This window comes from Euprymna scolopes, chromosome 12, assembly GCF_053919585.1.
Source record: "Euprymna scolopes isolate OS-2025 chromosome 12, ASM5391958v1, whole genome shotgun sequence".
NCBI classification, from domain to species: Eukaryota; Metazoa; Mollusca; class Cephalopoda; order Sepiida; family Sepiolidae; genus Euprymna; species Euprymna scolopes.
Window position 1 is genome coordinate 27559732 of NC_136493.1, and position 17918 is coordinate 27577649.

The 17918-nt window shown below is 34.2% G+C and overlaps 1 protein-coding gene across 2 annotated transcripts in view; it reads left to right on the forward strand.

Moving 5' to 3' along the window:
- The first annotated feature begins 224 nt into the window (after positions 1–224).
- The window catches only part of LOC145291220 (uncharacterized), a 207684-nt gene continuing 189990 nt past the window's right edge, over positions 225–17918 (forward strand). The window contains exon 1 of one of the 2 annotated variants that reach the window (XM_080136809.1): positions 225–1750. In XM_080136809.1, coding sequence (XP_079992935.1) covers positions 1726–1750 — 25 coding nt within the window. In that variant the 5' untranslated portion in view covers positions 225–1725. The remainder of the gene's footprint in view (positions 1751–17918) is intronic. The other variant, XM_080136808.1, reaches the window with a different exon arrangement.

Genomic DNA, 17918 nt, shown 5'->3' on the forward strand with positions numbered 1-17918 from the left:
AGAAAAAAACAGAAGAAGAAGAAGAAGAAGAAGAAGAAGGTTAAGTTTGACGCTATGTAATAGTTTTTATCTCCAAAACATCAGGAGTTTGTCAACAAACAGATAAGAACTACAATCACACACACACACACACACACACACACACACACACACACACACACACACACACACACACACACAATAGGTACAATCACACACACACACACACACACACACACACACACACATATATATACACACATATGTGTGTATACTACTACTTATTATTATTTATTTATTTTATTTTTTAAACATAAACTTTTATTTTTCATAAGAAAAGCATAGTCATTATTCGCCTTGAAACTTAAAAACTAAGTGCGTACTTAAAAATGGAACCTTCAGGAGTAGGTATTTATTTCCTTTCCGCCGCAGGAATATATGTGATATATAAAGTAAAAAGGTGCGGAAAGTCAAGCAAGCACCTAAAGTTGAGTTACACTGGCTTTTTAAAAAATTGCCTGGGGAGCTCTCTCGGCATTCCCCGTTAAGGGCACCTCAAGCAGTATCCTCACAAACATTATCTCCGCCTTCGGGGCGGGGCGAGGGCGAGGGCGTCTTGCTGGTCACTTTATACGACAGAGAACTATTTAAGCATGCCGACGGGTCTGCTCACCAGGGCAACTTTTGGACCCCTCTAGAGTGTCGCTTTCCAAAAGATGGGGGGGGGGGACACTAAACTGATTAAGTATTTAACTTTGCTCGGGTAAATATGCATAAAAATTTACCATGTAAACAAGGAGATATATTAACTTCAACATAATTCTGTAACGGGTTGTAAAATTTAGAACAGTGTCAGTTTATAGTGGGGACGTTCAAAGGGGGGGGGGATGCATTCTTGACCGGTGCGAACATGTGTTCCCATGCATTGTCTCCGTCTTCGGGTGGACGAAAACCGAAATCAAGTTGAGACTAATTTGGGAAGTGAGGAATCCAGCCCCCCCCTCCCCCTGTTCCTCACCTTGGATAACTGCGGGCACAGAACTCAGACATAAATAGAATGGTTTTTGACTAGGATCAAAGTGTAATATCTGTTTTGATTTTATTTTCCCCGGCCAATGAAGGAGAACTCTTTTTAGACGGAGGCAATCTTCATTTTTGTTAAATCTAGAGCGCCCCTATTTGAGCAGCTGTTTTTTTTTTTTTTTTTTTTTTACACATTGTGTCTTACTTTGCTTCCCTCGTGGGGAGTCAAGTAAGTACATATAGACAGAGTAAAAAAGTAATAACTTTTAAACTAAATCACGGACACATGTCAGCTCTTGACAGTAGAGTAGTGTTTTTTCTCTTTCTTTTTTTTTTTTACGCATGTAACAGCTTTTATAATGTAAGAATATCTCTCTCTCTCTCTCTCTCTCTCTCTCAACGTGGAAAAAAAAGCAGATGGACTCGTCAATACAAGAACGAAACTTTTTTTCACAACAGGACAAGATGTTTTACTTAGAGCTAAGTTGATGAGTTTTTTTGTTTTTTTTTACTAAAAGTTATTTCAACATAAAAAATAAACGAACAAAAATAAATCAAATAGTGCCATTTAACTAAAAATTAATTTAGTTATTATTTATTTATTTAAAAAAATATATTAAAATTTAAAAAATTAAAAATACAAAAAAAACCCCCCAGGAATTACTGGATCCATTTCCATATTTTTACAAACTTTTAAAATTGGCATTTCCTTCCTTTTCTTCCATGAATACTGTATATCTACAAACATGTAAGTATCTTTTATTGTTGTCGTTATTAAACGTCATTTTTGTTTATTCTTAAGAAATTCTTGGAAAAGAAAAAGTCCAACCTATTTCTTTAAAATGGTATTTTTTAAATCATTTTAAAACTTTTTCGTTTTTAATTTTTTGCTTGATAAGCAAAATGTCGAAAAATAAAGGTATGTTTTAGTGTCCACAGTCCTTCGAAAAATTGGTTAAAAAAATCAACTATCTAACAAATAAATATTACCAAAGGCAAGATAAGTTACTCAGAAGAGAGGGTAGGTATTTTAGTGTAATGTTTAATCGACTCGAAAAACAAGCAAGTTTATAGGGTACGCGATTACAATGCATTTGTAACGTGGTTATTTTTATTTCTTGTGCTCGCGTACCCTTTGAAATTGCTTGTTTTTCGAGCCGAATAAACATTTTACATTTGGTACTCATGCAGAGAGTGATCCGTGCTGAAATAATGTTATTATTTAAAAAGCCATTCTTAACATGATGAAGGGGAAGGTGTTTTGTACCTATTCTGTACTTTAACCTTACAATTGAATAATAATAATAATCATAATAAAAAAACATATAAAACTTTAATTAAACGTGGAAATACGATTTAAAAAAAATAGCGCGGATCACTCTCTGCATTAGCACCTTACATTTTAGTAAAAACAAAAAAAAAAAAAAAAAAAAAAAACTACCCAGTTGGGTAGAAAAGTAACTTATCTTATCTTTGGTGACATTTGGTAGATATTTGATGTTTTTACCACTTTTTCGAAGGATTGTGGACAGTAAAACATACCCAGAAAAACAAATAAGGCGGGCCTGTACGATCTTTCCCCTGCCGTAAAATTAATTCCTTTTCGTGTTTTCTCATTCTGTCTGTCTGCGGATTATCGTCGATAACAAATTTAACTTTCATATTATCTGGAAATTTTTAAAAAGTTTATTTAATGACTTTTAGCGTAGGGAAATCACTTTTCAGTTATTTCTATTAAATTTTTCTTTTCCACCACAAAAATAGATTATTAATCTAATTTAAATTTAATAGTGAACCCTCCACGTTAAAAGTCGTTAAACTAAAAGAAAAACTTTTTCCTGCAAAGTTAAGTCTGTTATCGATTATAATAATCATAATGAGCTGAACAGAACAGCGATCACACAAAATGAAACATGGGTTCATGAAACGAAAAATACTGGTGTTTACATTTTTAAGCTGTTGCATTTTATTTATTTAATAATTGTTTTCTAGGGTACTTTTTTGTTTCCGGTTATTCGGGCAATTTATTTATTTATTTATTTATTTTTTGTAAATTGTTTCCATAGTTTTGCAATATGGATATTTTTTACTACAGTAAAAAAATATCAACAAAACGAAAAAGCAGTTTAAAAAGAAAAAAGGCGGACCTAAATGCGCGTTCAAGTCTACAAAAAAAAAAAAAAAGGGGGAAAGAACAAGTATATTATAACAAATAAATGTTACCAAAGGCAAGATAATTTGCTCTTCTACCTCGCTGAATAAGTTTTCTTTAGTGTTTTAACTTATTTTAAAGCTTGGATCTTATTTTGAATTCGACTTAATAAAAGGGAATTTAGCAGAAGCCAACGTCAACAAACTGTCCCCGGAGTGTCAATAATAGTCCCTAAAATCCAAAAGTAAGCAAAATACTGATAGAAATCCGCACAATAAGTGTCGCCGATACATTTCTTGGCTATTTTGTTTACTTGGAACTTTTGAGCAATTGTTGACACTCCGAAGACAACATATTCTTGACGGCCACGTTGTTGTCGGTTTTCAGCGCTACTTGTTTTTCGGGTGCTAATAGCGGAGAGGAGATATATTGGTTCACGTATACGACGGGGAGCGGTACCCCACCTCTTTTTATTTTTATTTTTTCAGCGGATTATAAAATGCTAATGGACACAAATTAGATACGGGTAATAATGTCGGAAAAAAAAAAAAAAAAAAAAAAATAGGGGGACATAGTTTTGAAAGCCTATCAACAATCATGAGGTTGCTTGCACGGTAACCGACAAGGCAAATCTGCTTGCCAGTCGGTTTGCCTCAAACTCCACACTGGACCCGGCACACCAAGGTGTGTCAGAAATTTCGTGAAAATAGTGAATAATTCCACCCCATCTTTCCAAGCTTATAACTCCTCGAAAAATGTAATTCAAGCCCTAATTTTTTTTTTCAATTAAAGGAGCAAGGACCAAGGTTTCATTAAAAAAAAACAAAAAAAACAACGTGTCTTTTTTTTTAAAAAAAGGTTTTAAACTTCGGACTTTACAGGTAAATTTCTAAAAAAAACAGTACTTTTTTTTGTTTTAAATTTGAATATATTATTTATTGACCTTTTCTCTTCAATTTGTGATATATAAGACTTTAGTACATAAATTAATTATTTACTTTTTAATAGATATTTCAAAATGGGAGGCGTGCATTATTCGACCCCCTGTCTTTCCAAGCTTATAACTCATCGAAAAATGTCATTCAAGCCCCAATTTTTTTTTTCAATTAAAGGAGCAAGAACCAAGGTTCCAGTAAAAAAAAAAGAAAAAACAAATAACGTGGTTTAAAAAAAAAGGTTTTAAACTTCAAACTTTACAGGTAAAATTCTAAAAAATACTACGTTTTTTTGTTTTAAATTTGAATATATTATTTATTGACCTTTTCTCTTCAATTTGTGAGTAAATTATTTACTTTTCGGTGAGTAAATTAATTATTTACTTTTTAAGAGACACTTGAAAATGGGGGGGGGCGTGAATTTAAAAAAAACGTTTGTCTAAAATATTATATTCGGTTTATTGGAAAGAACATAAAATTTCACATTGACCCTGAAAATATCGTAAAAATAGAATCAATAGAAAAATTTTGATAGATGTTTAAAGTTTAAAAATTGAAAAATATTGAGTTCGGAAAATTCATTACTGTTTAAAAAAAAAAAATATTTCTATTACTTTTAAAACAACTTTAATAGTTTATTTTGTAAGTATAATCCATAAAGAAAATAAACAACCCACTTTTAACAGAAAAATTACGAGATTTTTATATTTTATTCGCAGTTTCGTGTTAGGGGTGTCAAAAATTCCTACAAAAATTCTGATACACCTAGCACACCACTCCCTCCCCGATTTTCCTTTGCGGACAGACCCCACCGCCACACTAGACGATTTGAAAATCACCCCTTTTCAAGTGCATAGTATCATAAAAAACCTAGACACCTCAAAAGCATGTGGTCCAGATCTCATCCCGGCTGTGCTAATAAAAAAAATGCTCTGCTGAGATTGCTCCAGTTCTCTCCAAACTTTACAATGAATGCCTTAACGAATCTTGCTTTCCCGACTGCTGGAAAACCGCTTCTGTGGTACCAGTCTTCAAGAATTCTGGTGAAAGAACTGACCTACTAAATTATCGCCCCATTAGCCTCCTCCCACTTTTCACCAAAATATTTGAGTCTTAGTTAATCAAGCCCTAGTCCAACACCTAACAGCTGCTAAACTCCTGACCGACAAACAATATGGATTCAGGCAAGCCCGTTTAACAGCAGATATCTTAACTGTAGTCTCTGAACGTATATACCGTTCACTGGACAAAACGGGAGGGTAGAGAGAGCGGTAGTCCTTGATATATCTAAGGCTTTTGACAGGGTGTGGCACGATGGTCTTCTAAGGAAAATTAGATCATATGGTATCACTGGAAGAATACACAATGTAATTAAATCCTTCTTAAGAGAAAAATCCATTTTGCCCTCAACGGTTGTACATCTAAACAATATAATATAAATGCGGGAGTATCCCAGAGGTCTATTCTTTGACCTTTATTGTTCCTGATATTCATAAATGACCTCCCTGATAAAATTGTTTCGGAGAGGGGTATATTTGCTGATGACACCACCCTCTTTAACAGGTGTGAGGGAAAACAAATGAACACATATCTAAGGAAATGGCAGAATCACTAGAGGATTACCTCCAAGCTGTAGTGGAATGGGGACAAAAATGGACGTTCACATTCAATGCTGCCAAGACTAAGCTTGTTCCCTTCAATAACTACAAGAAACCTTTTCTACCACCAATAGCAATGGCTAAAAATACACTGCCTGAAAGTACTTCCTTTAAACTCCTCGGCCTAATATTTACAGGAAACATGAACTGGAATATATACTTTGAGAGCATTGCCAAGGCTGCTGCAAAGAAGGTGGGCTCTCTCTACTATGCCAGAAAATTACTTACGCCTGAAAGTATCCTGTACCTCTATAAGGCAACCATTCGCTCATGTATGGAATATTGTTGTCACATTTGAGCTGGTGCATCTGCTGCTTGTCTCTCACTCCTGGACAGGGTTCAAAAGAGAGTCGCCAACCTGATAGGTCCTGAACTGTCATCTTAGCTTTAGCCTCTGTCCCATCGATGAAATGTTGCATCCCTCTGCCTGTTCTACAAATACTTTAATGGTGGCTGCTCTGACGAACTGCAAGCACTTGTACCTCCTCGACTTGACTACCCCCAACAAACCTGACAAGCAATTAAGTCCCACCCCTTTACAGTAGAGATCTCTAGGTGTAAGAAAGCCTTTTACTCCAATAGTTTCTTCCCCAGAACTGCAAGTCTTTGGAACTCCCTTCCGGGATACTGCTTTCTCAACTGTACTGATATGCAGAAGTTCAAGTGTAATGTGAACAAACATCTTTCTACTCATCTCCCTTCATAACGCCCCCGCAAATTGTCCCCGATAGTAGCTCCCTACTTTAAAGTGGCACTTGCGTTGTTTGGGTAAAGATTGAATAAAAAAAATTAAAAAAAGCCGGTTTATCATTTTTGTAGGTTTCCGACTACTTTGGTATTGTATTTGAAAGATTAAAGCTTAAACTTAATTTCCAAAAGGAAGGGGGGGATTGTGCAAGTGAAAAAAAAAAAAATTATATTGTAAAATGTTTTCACGGCGATATTCGGAAACTGACAAATTCAGCTAAATTTTAAAGTTAAATAAATTCATTGTAAAAAATCCCTTGAAAGATAAATATTATTTTTCTGGCTCTATTTCAAAGATAATTAGTAAATTACTAAATACGGCTGGAACATATCTTCGGCAGAGACATTTTCATAACAATCACCGTTTCAATGCTCACGTTTATCAGAACGCGCACACAATGTTTCAGTTTGCCCATCCGCACATATGCAATAAAGGAAAACTATGCTGCACGGTGATACACCAAACAGATTGCAATGTTCGAGAACGTTTCTCTATAAGGATTCCCCTGCGAAAATCAAATCAGTTTCACTTCAGATTTCTCCAGCCTGACACACGTCGAAGAGACTCCATCCTTGTGAGACATTAAATCCCCCAAAATGACTGCGTGCGTCAATGCGTCATGCACCATAATTCAAACAGTCCAAGATGCAGTTCTACAAGTAAACACCACCGCTGCCCGTGCTCAACACATATGCTGGACTCCGTCTATTCAGACGTAAAACAGTTTCGCCGAGAATGCAGCGAAAATCAAATCAGTTTAGTTTTGTTCCAGTTTCTTGTCTTCCCCAAGACTGGTTCTAAAAATAACTTCGCCCTTAGAAGGCGTTAAAGTTCCCTATCTTAAATTTGCGTGCTAAGCACATGAACCTTAAATTCTCACTATGGAAAGTTACCACATCGAACGGGAATTTAAATCTTTTTGTAAATGTTTTTTTGAACTACTCTTTTCTTATGCGATGAACACACGCATACATACATTTTGTTTACATGGTTTAATGACTGTTTTCCTCTTAAAAAAAAAAATAACCACGTTCAAACCACGCGTGTCATTTGGTTGATGAAAAGCAGTAATCTCGATGCCATTTTCATGAGATCCTCATTAAGTTAAGCTTGCATAATGAACATTTATTACAAGAAAACAATAACGTTGGAACGATTTGAATTAGTATTCTTCTAACACGTAAATAAATGTAATTTCATATCAATACGGCAATCTCGAGTTCTTTGTCAAGTGTCGTTATTTTCCAGAGTTATTCATATTATTTTACACATGTGAGAATGTGATTTGGCGAAAACCTTTTGTAAATCCGAGATCTCGTTAAATTTACCTTCAATGGTCCTGCAGATACGCTTCTACTTTCGACTTCTAGAGATTCCTGCACCTGCAACTTCAGTATTAAAAATTGATAGATTCTGATTATGAATTGGTGGATTCCGACTCACACCCTTATAATAGGGTTTCATCAGATGTACCTCTCCACCGTACAGTATATCGATACTCTGTGGCTGACTGGGATAGCTTCCGTACATTTATATCAGATCTACCTCTGCATTCCATGTTTAAAAAGAATGTGTCCTCTATAGCATCAGACCTGACGGAATGGTTAATTGTAGGTATAGACCGTTTCATACCCTCGAAAAAATTCCAGTAAAAACTTAACAGCCAGCCATGGTTCTCTCCAGGATGTGCTGCTGCCATTGCGCACAGAAATCACTTTTCCCATTGCTTCTAACGTAATAGATGTACTGAGACTAAAGATGCTTTCAGGACTGCCAGCAACCACTGTAAAAAAGTAATAAAGAACGCAAAAAAGTTATATGCTCAGTCTGTTAAGTCCAAAGAAGCTGAGCAGCGGCTTGGTTTCTACCAGTTTTGGCAAATAGCAAACAGAATCCTGAACAGAAACGTGTGCTCTATCCCAACTATCATCAATGGACCTGAGGTCATCTCGTCAGCATCAGACAAAAGCCAAACTCTTTGCCAAGAACTTTGCAGCTAATTCTCCAATATTTCCTCCTGTATCAGAAAACACGCTATGTGATATACAAATATCTGTACGTGATGTTGCCAAGCTAATTAAAAACCTTGATTCCAGTAAAGCAACCGGCCCTAATGGTATTCCAATTATAGTACTCAAAAGACTTTGAGAACTAGCGCCCATCCTTACAAAACTGTTTAAACGTTGTCTTAAAGAGAATTGCTTCTCATCACTCTGGAAAATCTCATCAGTATGCCCTGCATTTAAGAATTCAGGTGATCGCTCATCTCCCTCTCAGTACAGGCCAATAAGTCTCCTGTGCGTCATGAGTAAGTTGCTGGAATTTGTTAAATAGAGAAGTAATCAACCCTCTCAGCAAAAATAACCTTCTTAGTGACAGGTAATATGGTTTCCGTTCTGTTAGATCTACAGCAGATGTGCTTACAGTTATACCTCATAGGATTAGCGAATCTCTTGACGGGGCTTCCTTTCTAGGGCAATTGCTCTTGACATATCAAAGGCTTTTGATAGAGTATGGCATAAAGGTTTACTTCACAAGATCTCCAGCTACGGTATAGCTGGAAATGTCTTCTCAATTATTAAATCATTTCTCTGATAGGTTCATAAGAATAGTGGTTGATAGGCAGAAATCAGCTCTCAGTATTAATGCTGGAGTCCTTCAGGGGTCCATCCTGGGCCCAACTCTCTTCCTGATCTACATTATACTACTCGCTTACCAGTCAACGCAAGACATCCCCCCCCTGCTGGCCTCGCTTACCAGTCGATGCAAGACATCCCCCCCTGCTGGCCTCGCTTACCAGTCGACGCAAGACATCCCCCCCCCCCCGCTGGCGAATTATCCTTGTGCTGGGCTTGAGACAGGGAGAAAGTTGCAACAGGTTGCCCTGTTGCGACCTCTAAGGTCTGGAAGCACTAATGTGCGTCCAACCTCTCCCAGTGCCCCCAAAACAACAACCCCTATGCTGTATTCTGTCGTTTTAAATATGAAGCAGGGGGAGGGAGGGCATAATGGAAATCACGTTCACACGTGATTCACGCATGCCCAAGAATTAGAAGATGGCACAGCAGATGCCCAGAGAGGCAGACGCTTACATAATTTCTCACAGTTTAGACCAATCAAATTGGTCGATGTTTTAACCTCCAGTGATGAGCTTGACGGGCTTTTCTATGCCTTTTACAGGCAGTTCCAAACATACAGCTAATGGAGGAGGTACATGGAATTCAACTCGGATATGCCTCTAACTTTCCGTCTCCTTGAGACTTTATTTTAAAGCCTAAATGATTAGGCTAAGTTATGTTTCCCAGAGACTTTTTAAGGTCAGAATTATCGACCTGTCATTAATGACTTTTCCTCCAAATGAACATTCTTTATGAACTTCTGTAATGTCGACTCGAATCGAGAATTAGATCTTTTCATCAAATGACATTATACCAACACCGTTAGCGGATTTAATTGATCCAATCTTCAAACAGTGCTGTACCTGACTACCAGTTCCTGATGAAGATAAAGAAACTATTACCTTTCAAGATTGTTACCAGTTCTATTCAGGTGCAAATTAGGCATTTCATTTTTTGCAACGAAGAATGAATAGGAGTTGTCGAATTTTAGAGGTATGATTTGTTGTAATTGTTAATTTTTTGCCACTGTCTTGGAGTAAAAACAGATGGGATAAAATATCTTACAGAATTTTTAAGTGAAGGAGTGTGGGGGGGGGGTCAAAATGTTTATACATTTTCAGCATCGGCTATTCATTTTACAAGTAGCTAGTCACACTAATGTACCAGATGTCTATATAATAAAAAAAAGTTAATATTTAAATATTTGTAGGGAGTACTCAGTTTCTAATGCAACGTTCTAGTAAATCGATCACCCATTTTAGAACCACTCAACGTTTTTAAGCCAAATTTCAAATTTAGCCTTTTATAAGCAGTTTGCCCCCTTTTTTTTTTTTTTTTTTTTTTTTTTTTACGCTTGAAATTTGCCCTTTTCCCATTATTTTATATAATACATATTTATAGTTATCTTCAAGTTTCGTCACCCGACATTTACAAAGATTTTATGAAAAACTCTGTGCACCCGAAACTCTGAAGAATTTTCACAATTTTATTGTTCTAAGTTAACAACTAGGCACTACTTGTGTTTCAAACTAAAAATAAACGCCTTAAAATAAGTAAAATCACTAAAAAAAATGTTCCAAGCAGACAGAAGAGTAACTTATCTTGCCTTTGGTAGCATTTATGCTTGAAAATTTTTTTAACTGTTTTTTTTGTAAGGAGATACAAAGATAACGCCATGATATTCTCTTTGCTGGAGTCCTGAGAATTGCTCAAAGAGTTGGAGAAAAAAAAAAATGGCAGAAATCCATCCAATAAATATCACCGTGGCATTTATTGGTTTGTTTTTGTTCCCAAACAGTATAAAATCTGTTTGTTGCCCTATAAACTGTTCTGTTATTTCTTGATTTTAAAACAAAAAAATTGAAAATGCAACCGAGTTGACATTTTTTTTGAAAACGAGGCCGGGTTGATTTGGTTTACTTGTTAAACAACAATATTGAAAATGGTGATCAGTGAATTTATAGGCGAAGCAATAAAGGTCTTCATATCATAAGAACTATTTGCTGGCGACAATTTTTGCAGTTAATGAAAAAAAAAATATTAAGACATTTACGTATGGAGTTCGAACGTACAGACCACGTCACGCAAAAAACAACAAAAAAAAACATGCTATCAGCTTACCCACAGTAAAATTTTCATGGCCCGTTGTTCTATCATTGTTGCTAAGCGACGACATGGAAAAAATGGCTTTACCGATGATAGATAAATTAAAATAACGGTTTTGATTATCGGTAATTATCGGGGGTAATCTGAGACAAAACTCAACTAAGATCACTCAGACTTATACACTAAAGTTCTGTAAATTTTAAAGAAAATCTGTTCAGCTATTTCGGAGTCTATAAGGAACAGACTCGCACGCATGCAAAGACAAAGTTGCATATATATATTGTTGTGTCTGTATCAATAACAACACGAACGCAGAAAGTAAAGGTAAAACAAATATATTAAGACGAAAAGATAATACATATTTACAAAGGTGCAGTTGTATTGCAGCTGGAAGATTGTCCGGCAGAGGGCGTGTTAAAATCTTTCATGGAGCAACCGGCACATGCGTCTTGCCTATCCGGTGTTCGAACACAGCTCCCCGGTCTTACTGACTTGATACCTTTATCTATATCTTGTTCACCCACGTATGCTAATTAGTGGGCGTCTCCACAACATATATATATATATATATATACTATCAAAAGTACCCATCGTTGACTGGGTTCAAAAACAGCCTATAGAAAATGGACTCTGATTTATGAAAGTATGATAGGTTATGAAAAGGAAGGATTGTAAATTTGGGTTGAATTTGGGGTTATCAAAACCAAAGCAAAATATGATTAAAGTAAAAATAGATAAACCCCATACTTTATTATACCATACCTGTTCACACTGAAACACTTATCACAATATTCTATGGATCTATATTAAAAAACCTTGTTAAACTTTGTGACATATTTCCATTCTATGGAGGTCAGGTGCGAACGAACACCCCATAATTTTATTATATCAAATTTCTTCAAACTGAAACATAATTATCAAAGTATACTCACGCAGATAGATATGAAAAGTCTTCATTAAAGTTTGTGCCTATTTCCATTCTATGGAGGCCAGCGCGCGAATGCAGACCCCACAATTTTATTATACCATCCCTATTTAAGTTAAAACATACTTATCAAAGTATTATGTACATCTATATCAAAAACATTTGTAAACGTTATTTTTTTAACTTTTAAATTTTTTATTTCCATACTTTGTGGACCAGGCGCGAACGCAAACCCCCACAATTTTAATGAACCACCGTTCTGCCAGATCAAACATACCCATTCCTGTGTCTCGATACATCTTCTATCATTATATGTAATCAGTTTTTTAAAATAGTCAACCATATAGGAACCTATTCGTGACCAGACACACACACACACACACACACACACACACACACACACACACACACACACACACACACACACACACACACATTCAGCTTTATATTATATATATATATATATATAATCACTATAGAAAAATGCGAGCATAGAAAGTAATATGGTTAAGCTTAAACATGGAAAAGTAAAGGACTAGTTGTTAAAACTGGAAAAAAAAAGGACAAGATATTATAGTAAAAATAATAAATTTATAACTTAAAATATTTCAGCATTAAGAATTGATTATATAATTGAATTTTAAAAAAAATTCTTAATGCTGCAATATTTTAAGTTATAAATTTATTATATTTTTTACCAGAATATCTTGTCCTTTTTTTTCCAGTTTTAACAACTAGTCCTTTACTTTTCCATGTTTAAGCTTAACCATATTAATTTTCATGCTCGCATTTTTCTATTGTAATCCATGATTTTTTCCAGGCTTCCAATAAATTTACTTGTTCTTTGTTTAATTTCAGTCTTATTTTTTTGCCCCCATAAATGCACATGTAATAAGAATGTACGACACTCGTCTGCTTTCAATAAAATCTCCCAATTATCTCCCTTTTATGCTTTTATTCTCTCTGCTTCGCTTGTTCTTCTCTTTTAGCGACAGCAGTGAATTAGTTGCAACAGTAATCACCGAAGTGACATGGTTGCTATGGAAACCAGTCATGAAAAGCGTCGCTCATCTCCTTACATATTTTTATGATTTTGAACACCAGAAAATTCATAACTTTTGTTTTACTGAAGAAAAATTGAACATTTTCTTTCCACAATATAGCTGAGAATGTGATCTATAAACTGTAATAATTGTTTGAAATTTGGTCAAAAAATGAGTGAGTGGTGAAGCTTTAAAGCAGTTTTAAATGACTAAAGCTGCCACTTAACCATATATTCAAACACTACTGTGTTTGAATGATATATACACACACATCTTCATGATGTACATACTCGTCATGCAATGAAGATTTCATATTCCAAAAATCATATTTTTTCTTTCTGTGCTTATGCAGAGAAGGTACCACACTATTTTTTTTTTATATGATACTAATATGAATACTCAGCATTGCCCGGGTTAACATGAAGTTTGGTTTGGACACACCTGTTATACTAAGGATATTGACCACTTTCATCGATACCCTCACAACTATTTCAAAAATGAAAGAATGGAATCCCCCCCCCCAAAAAAAAAGAAGTACATGACAACCTTCCCACCAGGTATTTTGGCAGAAGGAATATAAAGAGAAATGTGAAAAGAGGAAAAGGAAAAATGTTACTGACAAACTATTTTGCCCACACCACCACGATTGCTTATGACGTCATGACATTGCAAAATAAGGTTTTTAAACAGTTTTAGTTGATTACGTGTGCTTGACTTGCTAAAAATGTAACGCGAAAAAGGACTCCTCTTCCAAAAACTGGTCCAGTTGACCGTCACAGAATTAATCTTTTTTTCCTAATTATCACAAATGCATCCGAGGCATTGCTTTTTCAGATGGTACTGGTTTTGATCGGGTTGGATGTGGCTGATAAGTTTTTAGTAGACATACAAACTCACACACCAACACACAGACGACTTTCCTATATATAATAGACGATTTTCAAGTTTTTATAGTTTTTGTTTATTAAATTATGTGAAAGTATAGAATAATTACAAAACACTAGCGACGGACAAAATGGAGATGAGGTGTAAGGTTTATTTTTAAAAAAATCTACTAAAAATCAATTAATTATCTTATCAATATAAAATTTTCTTCGATATTAAGTGAAGAATGAACTTTATAAAGGTGTAACTTTTTTTTTTTTTTTTTTTTTTTTTGAAACATTTGATATACTTTTCTTTTTCTTTTCTGTTTTTTTTTTTTGCATACCTTCAATTTTGACCACTTTTATTCTTAAAATAAAAAGCCCAAACTAGACTTGGACTTCCTGTATGAGGGCGGGGTGAGGAAGAATTTAAAAAAAAAAATAAAAGTAAAAAGCAGCACGTCTTTAAATTCCGAGAATAAAAATCGAAATTTTGAATGCGTTTAATTTTTCATCTTTTGTGTTTTGAATTGTAAAATTCGTTTTCGTTTAATGTTATAAATAAGTATTATTTTTCAGATTAGCAAAAAAAAAAAAAAAAAAATATATATATATATTCATTATTTTTACGAAAAATACAACTTGAAAATTTGTAACAAATTTTATAATTTTCTTTTCAAAAGTCTAATGTTGCCAATATGCCATTAAATAAAAAATGCTTTGAGAAATCGATACTGAAAAAGAAAAAAAAAATACAACTGTGGAAGTTTAAAAATTATAATTGTTTTTGCAATTTGTTATTTACGTGAGATTCCCTGAAGTATGGTGGCAGACAGGTGCTAAAAACAGTTGTCTTTCAACTATAAACGGTGTTTAAATTTATAATTTAGTTCAATTAATTAATAATAAAAAAAACAACTGGTATTTGCCGGTTTGGTTACATTAAAATTTAAAGATTAATATAAATACTTAAAATAAATGTTTAAACCCTCTACGCTTCCATACAAGGTTTGGGGAGTCGGAGGTTTTCTCTGGAGTCGGAGTCTGATTTCTAAGAGTACTAGGAGTCGGAGTTTTTTTTATCTGACTCAGACTCCTTAAGTTCAATAAATTTATTTTTTTACATGGTTTCCATGTTTGGTTTTACCAGTTGCACAATTTAGCAGTTTTTGTTTGGCTTTTATTTTTTGGAGATATATCATATTTTGTACTGTATTCAATGCTTAGACTTCAACATATTTCAGTCCATCGGATCCCTGCAAATCCTGTCTGGACAGCTGTTTTCGTTTTGGTTGTGATGTCACACAGGATCAATGAAAATTCTGTCTTTGAGTAAGATCACTGTGGATTACATTGGATGACCATCGGATTGTAATCCAAAAGTTATCAATTTCCTGAATCAAGTGCAATTTGGCAATTGGATTAGTCCGGGATCAATCAGGAATTACAATCTTATCCCCCCCCCACAAAAAAAATAGGCCTAAATCAATTCATGCTGCCACCATGTGACGACATTGTGTACGGCTCTAATCTAAACAAAAAACAGCTTATTTTGGCTGAAGCAGTGTCTCCCAGTGATTTTTTTTTTTTTCTTTTCATTTTCGGTATTTATCACATTTTTCTGTTATAGAAATATGCTAGATTATGATAACCCTACTTCAGAATATGAAAATCATACATTTATCCAATAAATTTAGTGATTTGAAATGTATGAAATAAAAAACAGGGGTTACTTGTGAATCTGATAGGCCTACAAATGAAGCAATGAAAAATAAGAATCAGAGTAAAGAAATTCACGAATCATCTTAATCTAATTAAAAACTGATTATGTTATAATAAAAACAATTGCAAATTAGACTTAAGTGTACCAGATATTTATGCATTAACCCATAGCCATAATAGTAAAAAAAAAAATTTCAGTCCATCGGATCCCTGCAAATCCTGTCTGGACAGCTGTTTTCGTTTTGGTTGTGATGTCACACAGGATCAATGAAAATTCTGTCTTTGAGTAAGATCATATGACAAATTAAAAAAAGGCCAAATCTTGTACATTTATGTGACTTTGGTAAAGACAAACAGTGACTGGTTAGAGTACGTCGATTTTGGAATGGTAACAGGGCTGGGGGGGGGGACTTGCAAATTACCAGAAACAAGCGACCACATAATATAATTTTCCCTTAAACATTGTCAATATTGGAGGAAATAACTTTAAATTGTGAAATAATTTAGGATTCTGCTAAGATAACAGTGTTATCAAACAATGTCCGCCTGTAAAATTAGACAGAGTGTGGCTGCCACTAGATACATCTTTTCATAGAATAGAGAGGCTTTGGTATTTTGGCCCTTTGCATCTCACAATGCCAAATATCAAAGCCAAATAGATCCTTGCTAAAATTCGTCCCCATAAAATAGGTCCCAAAGATAAGGTAAAAAGGTTAGGAAAAATACTAGTCTAGCTAGCGTAATAGCATAATGATGGCATAAACATATATAAGATAATTAGTTCTTTTTTTATGTTATATATTACTTAGAAATTAAAGTAAGGTAGATGCCCATGCACTCAGGTAGTGATTCGACCCTAGGCGAAGGGATATAAGAAAAGATGTCAAGCCCTTATTTTGAGGTACGAATAGTTGAGAGCAGGTTACTTCGTTTGGATCCTTGTCAGTCAGTCAATAGTTTTCTTAGCCACTGAAAATGCCAATGAAGTAAGAATTCCAAATATTTCCATATATATTACAATAGAAAAATGCGAGCATGAAAAGTAATATGGTTAAGCTTAAACATGGAAAAGTAAAGGACTAGTTGTTAAAACTGAAAAAGAAAAGGACAAGATATTCTAGTAAAAAATATAAATTTATTGCAGCATTAAGAATTGATGTTATGTTATAAATTGAAGCGACATGGTTTGCTATGGAAACCAGTCATAAAGTGTCGCTCTCTTCCTTGCATATTTTTACAATTTTGAACACCAGAAAATTCATCATAATTTTTGTTTTACTGAACAAAAATTGAAATTTTTTTTCACAATGTAGCTGAGAAGGTGATCTATAAACTGTAATAATTGTTTGAAATTTGGTCGAAAAAATGAGTGAGCTGTGAAGCTGTAAAGCAGTTCTAAATGACTAAAACTGGCACTTTACCATATATTCAAACACGGTAGTGCTTGAATGCTATATATATATATATATATATATATATATATATATTAAGTAATGTGATTTATAATTTAAAAATTTTTAAAATTTAAAAATCAAAATTTAATTAAATTAGAAATCAGTTTCATAAGAAGGAACAACAACAAAGTCAATTATCTGTACGATCGTTTCGGAAATCCGTGCTTTTTATTTGTGGTATACATGAAGTCACGTAGAACAATTATACATAGTTTTTTTGGTAAGCACGGTCTCCTCATCAGCAAATTTAGGAGGATTTCTATTGAATTGAAAAGACACCAAAAATAAACCTAGCATTAAAAGTAAGGCAGATGAATCTGAAAAATTGAAGTAAAAGGTTTGGATTTAAAATTTATAAGAAAATTAATAAGAAAATTGGTATAGGTTAGAGATATGATATATATATATATATATATATACTTATATTCGTTACTATTTAAGTATAGAGTATAAGTTCTATAATTATGAATAAAGCTTATTTTTTTTTAAATGTTTACAAATAATAAATTTTTATAGATTTGAGCTTTTTTTTACTAATATTGTGATAGAAACTTTGAGAATGGACAAATGCAATAACAGATGATTTTTTGTGTGTGTGGGGGGGTCAAAGGAAAAAGAAAATATATAGCTTGAAGTGGCAACTCTACCATGGCAGATTTGAAAGTGCTCATAGGCTGGTAAATGACCTT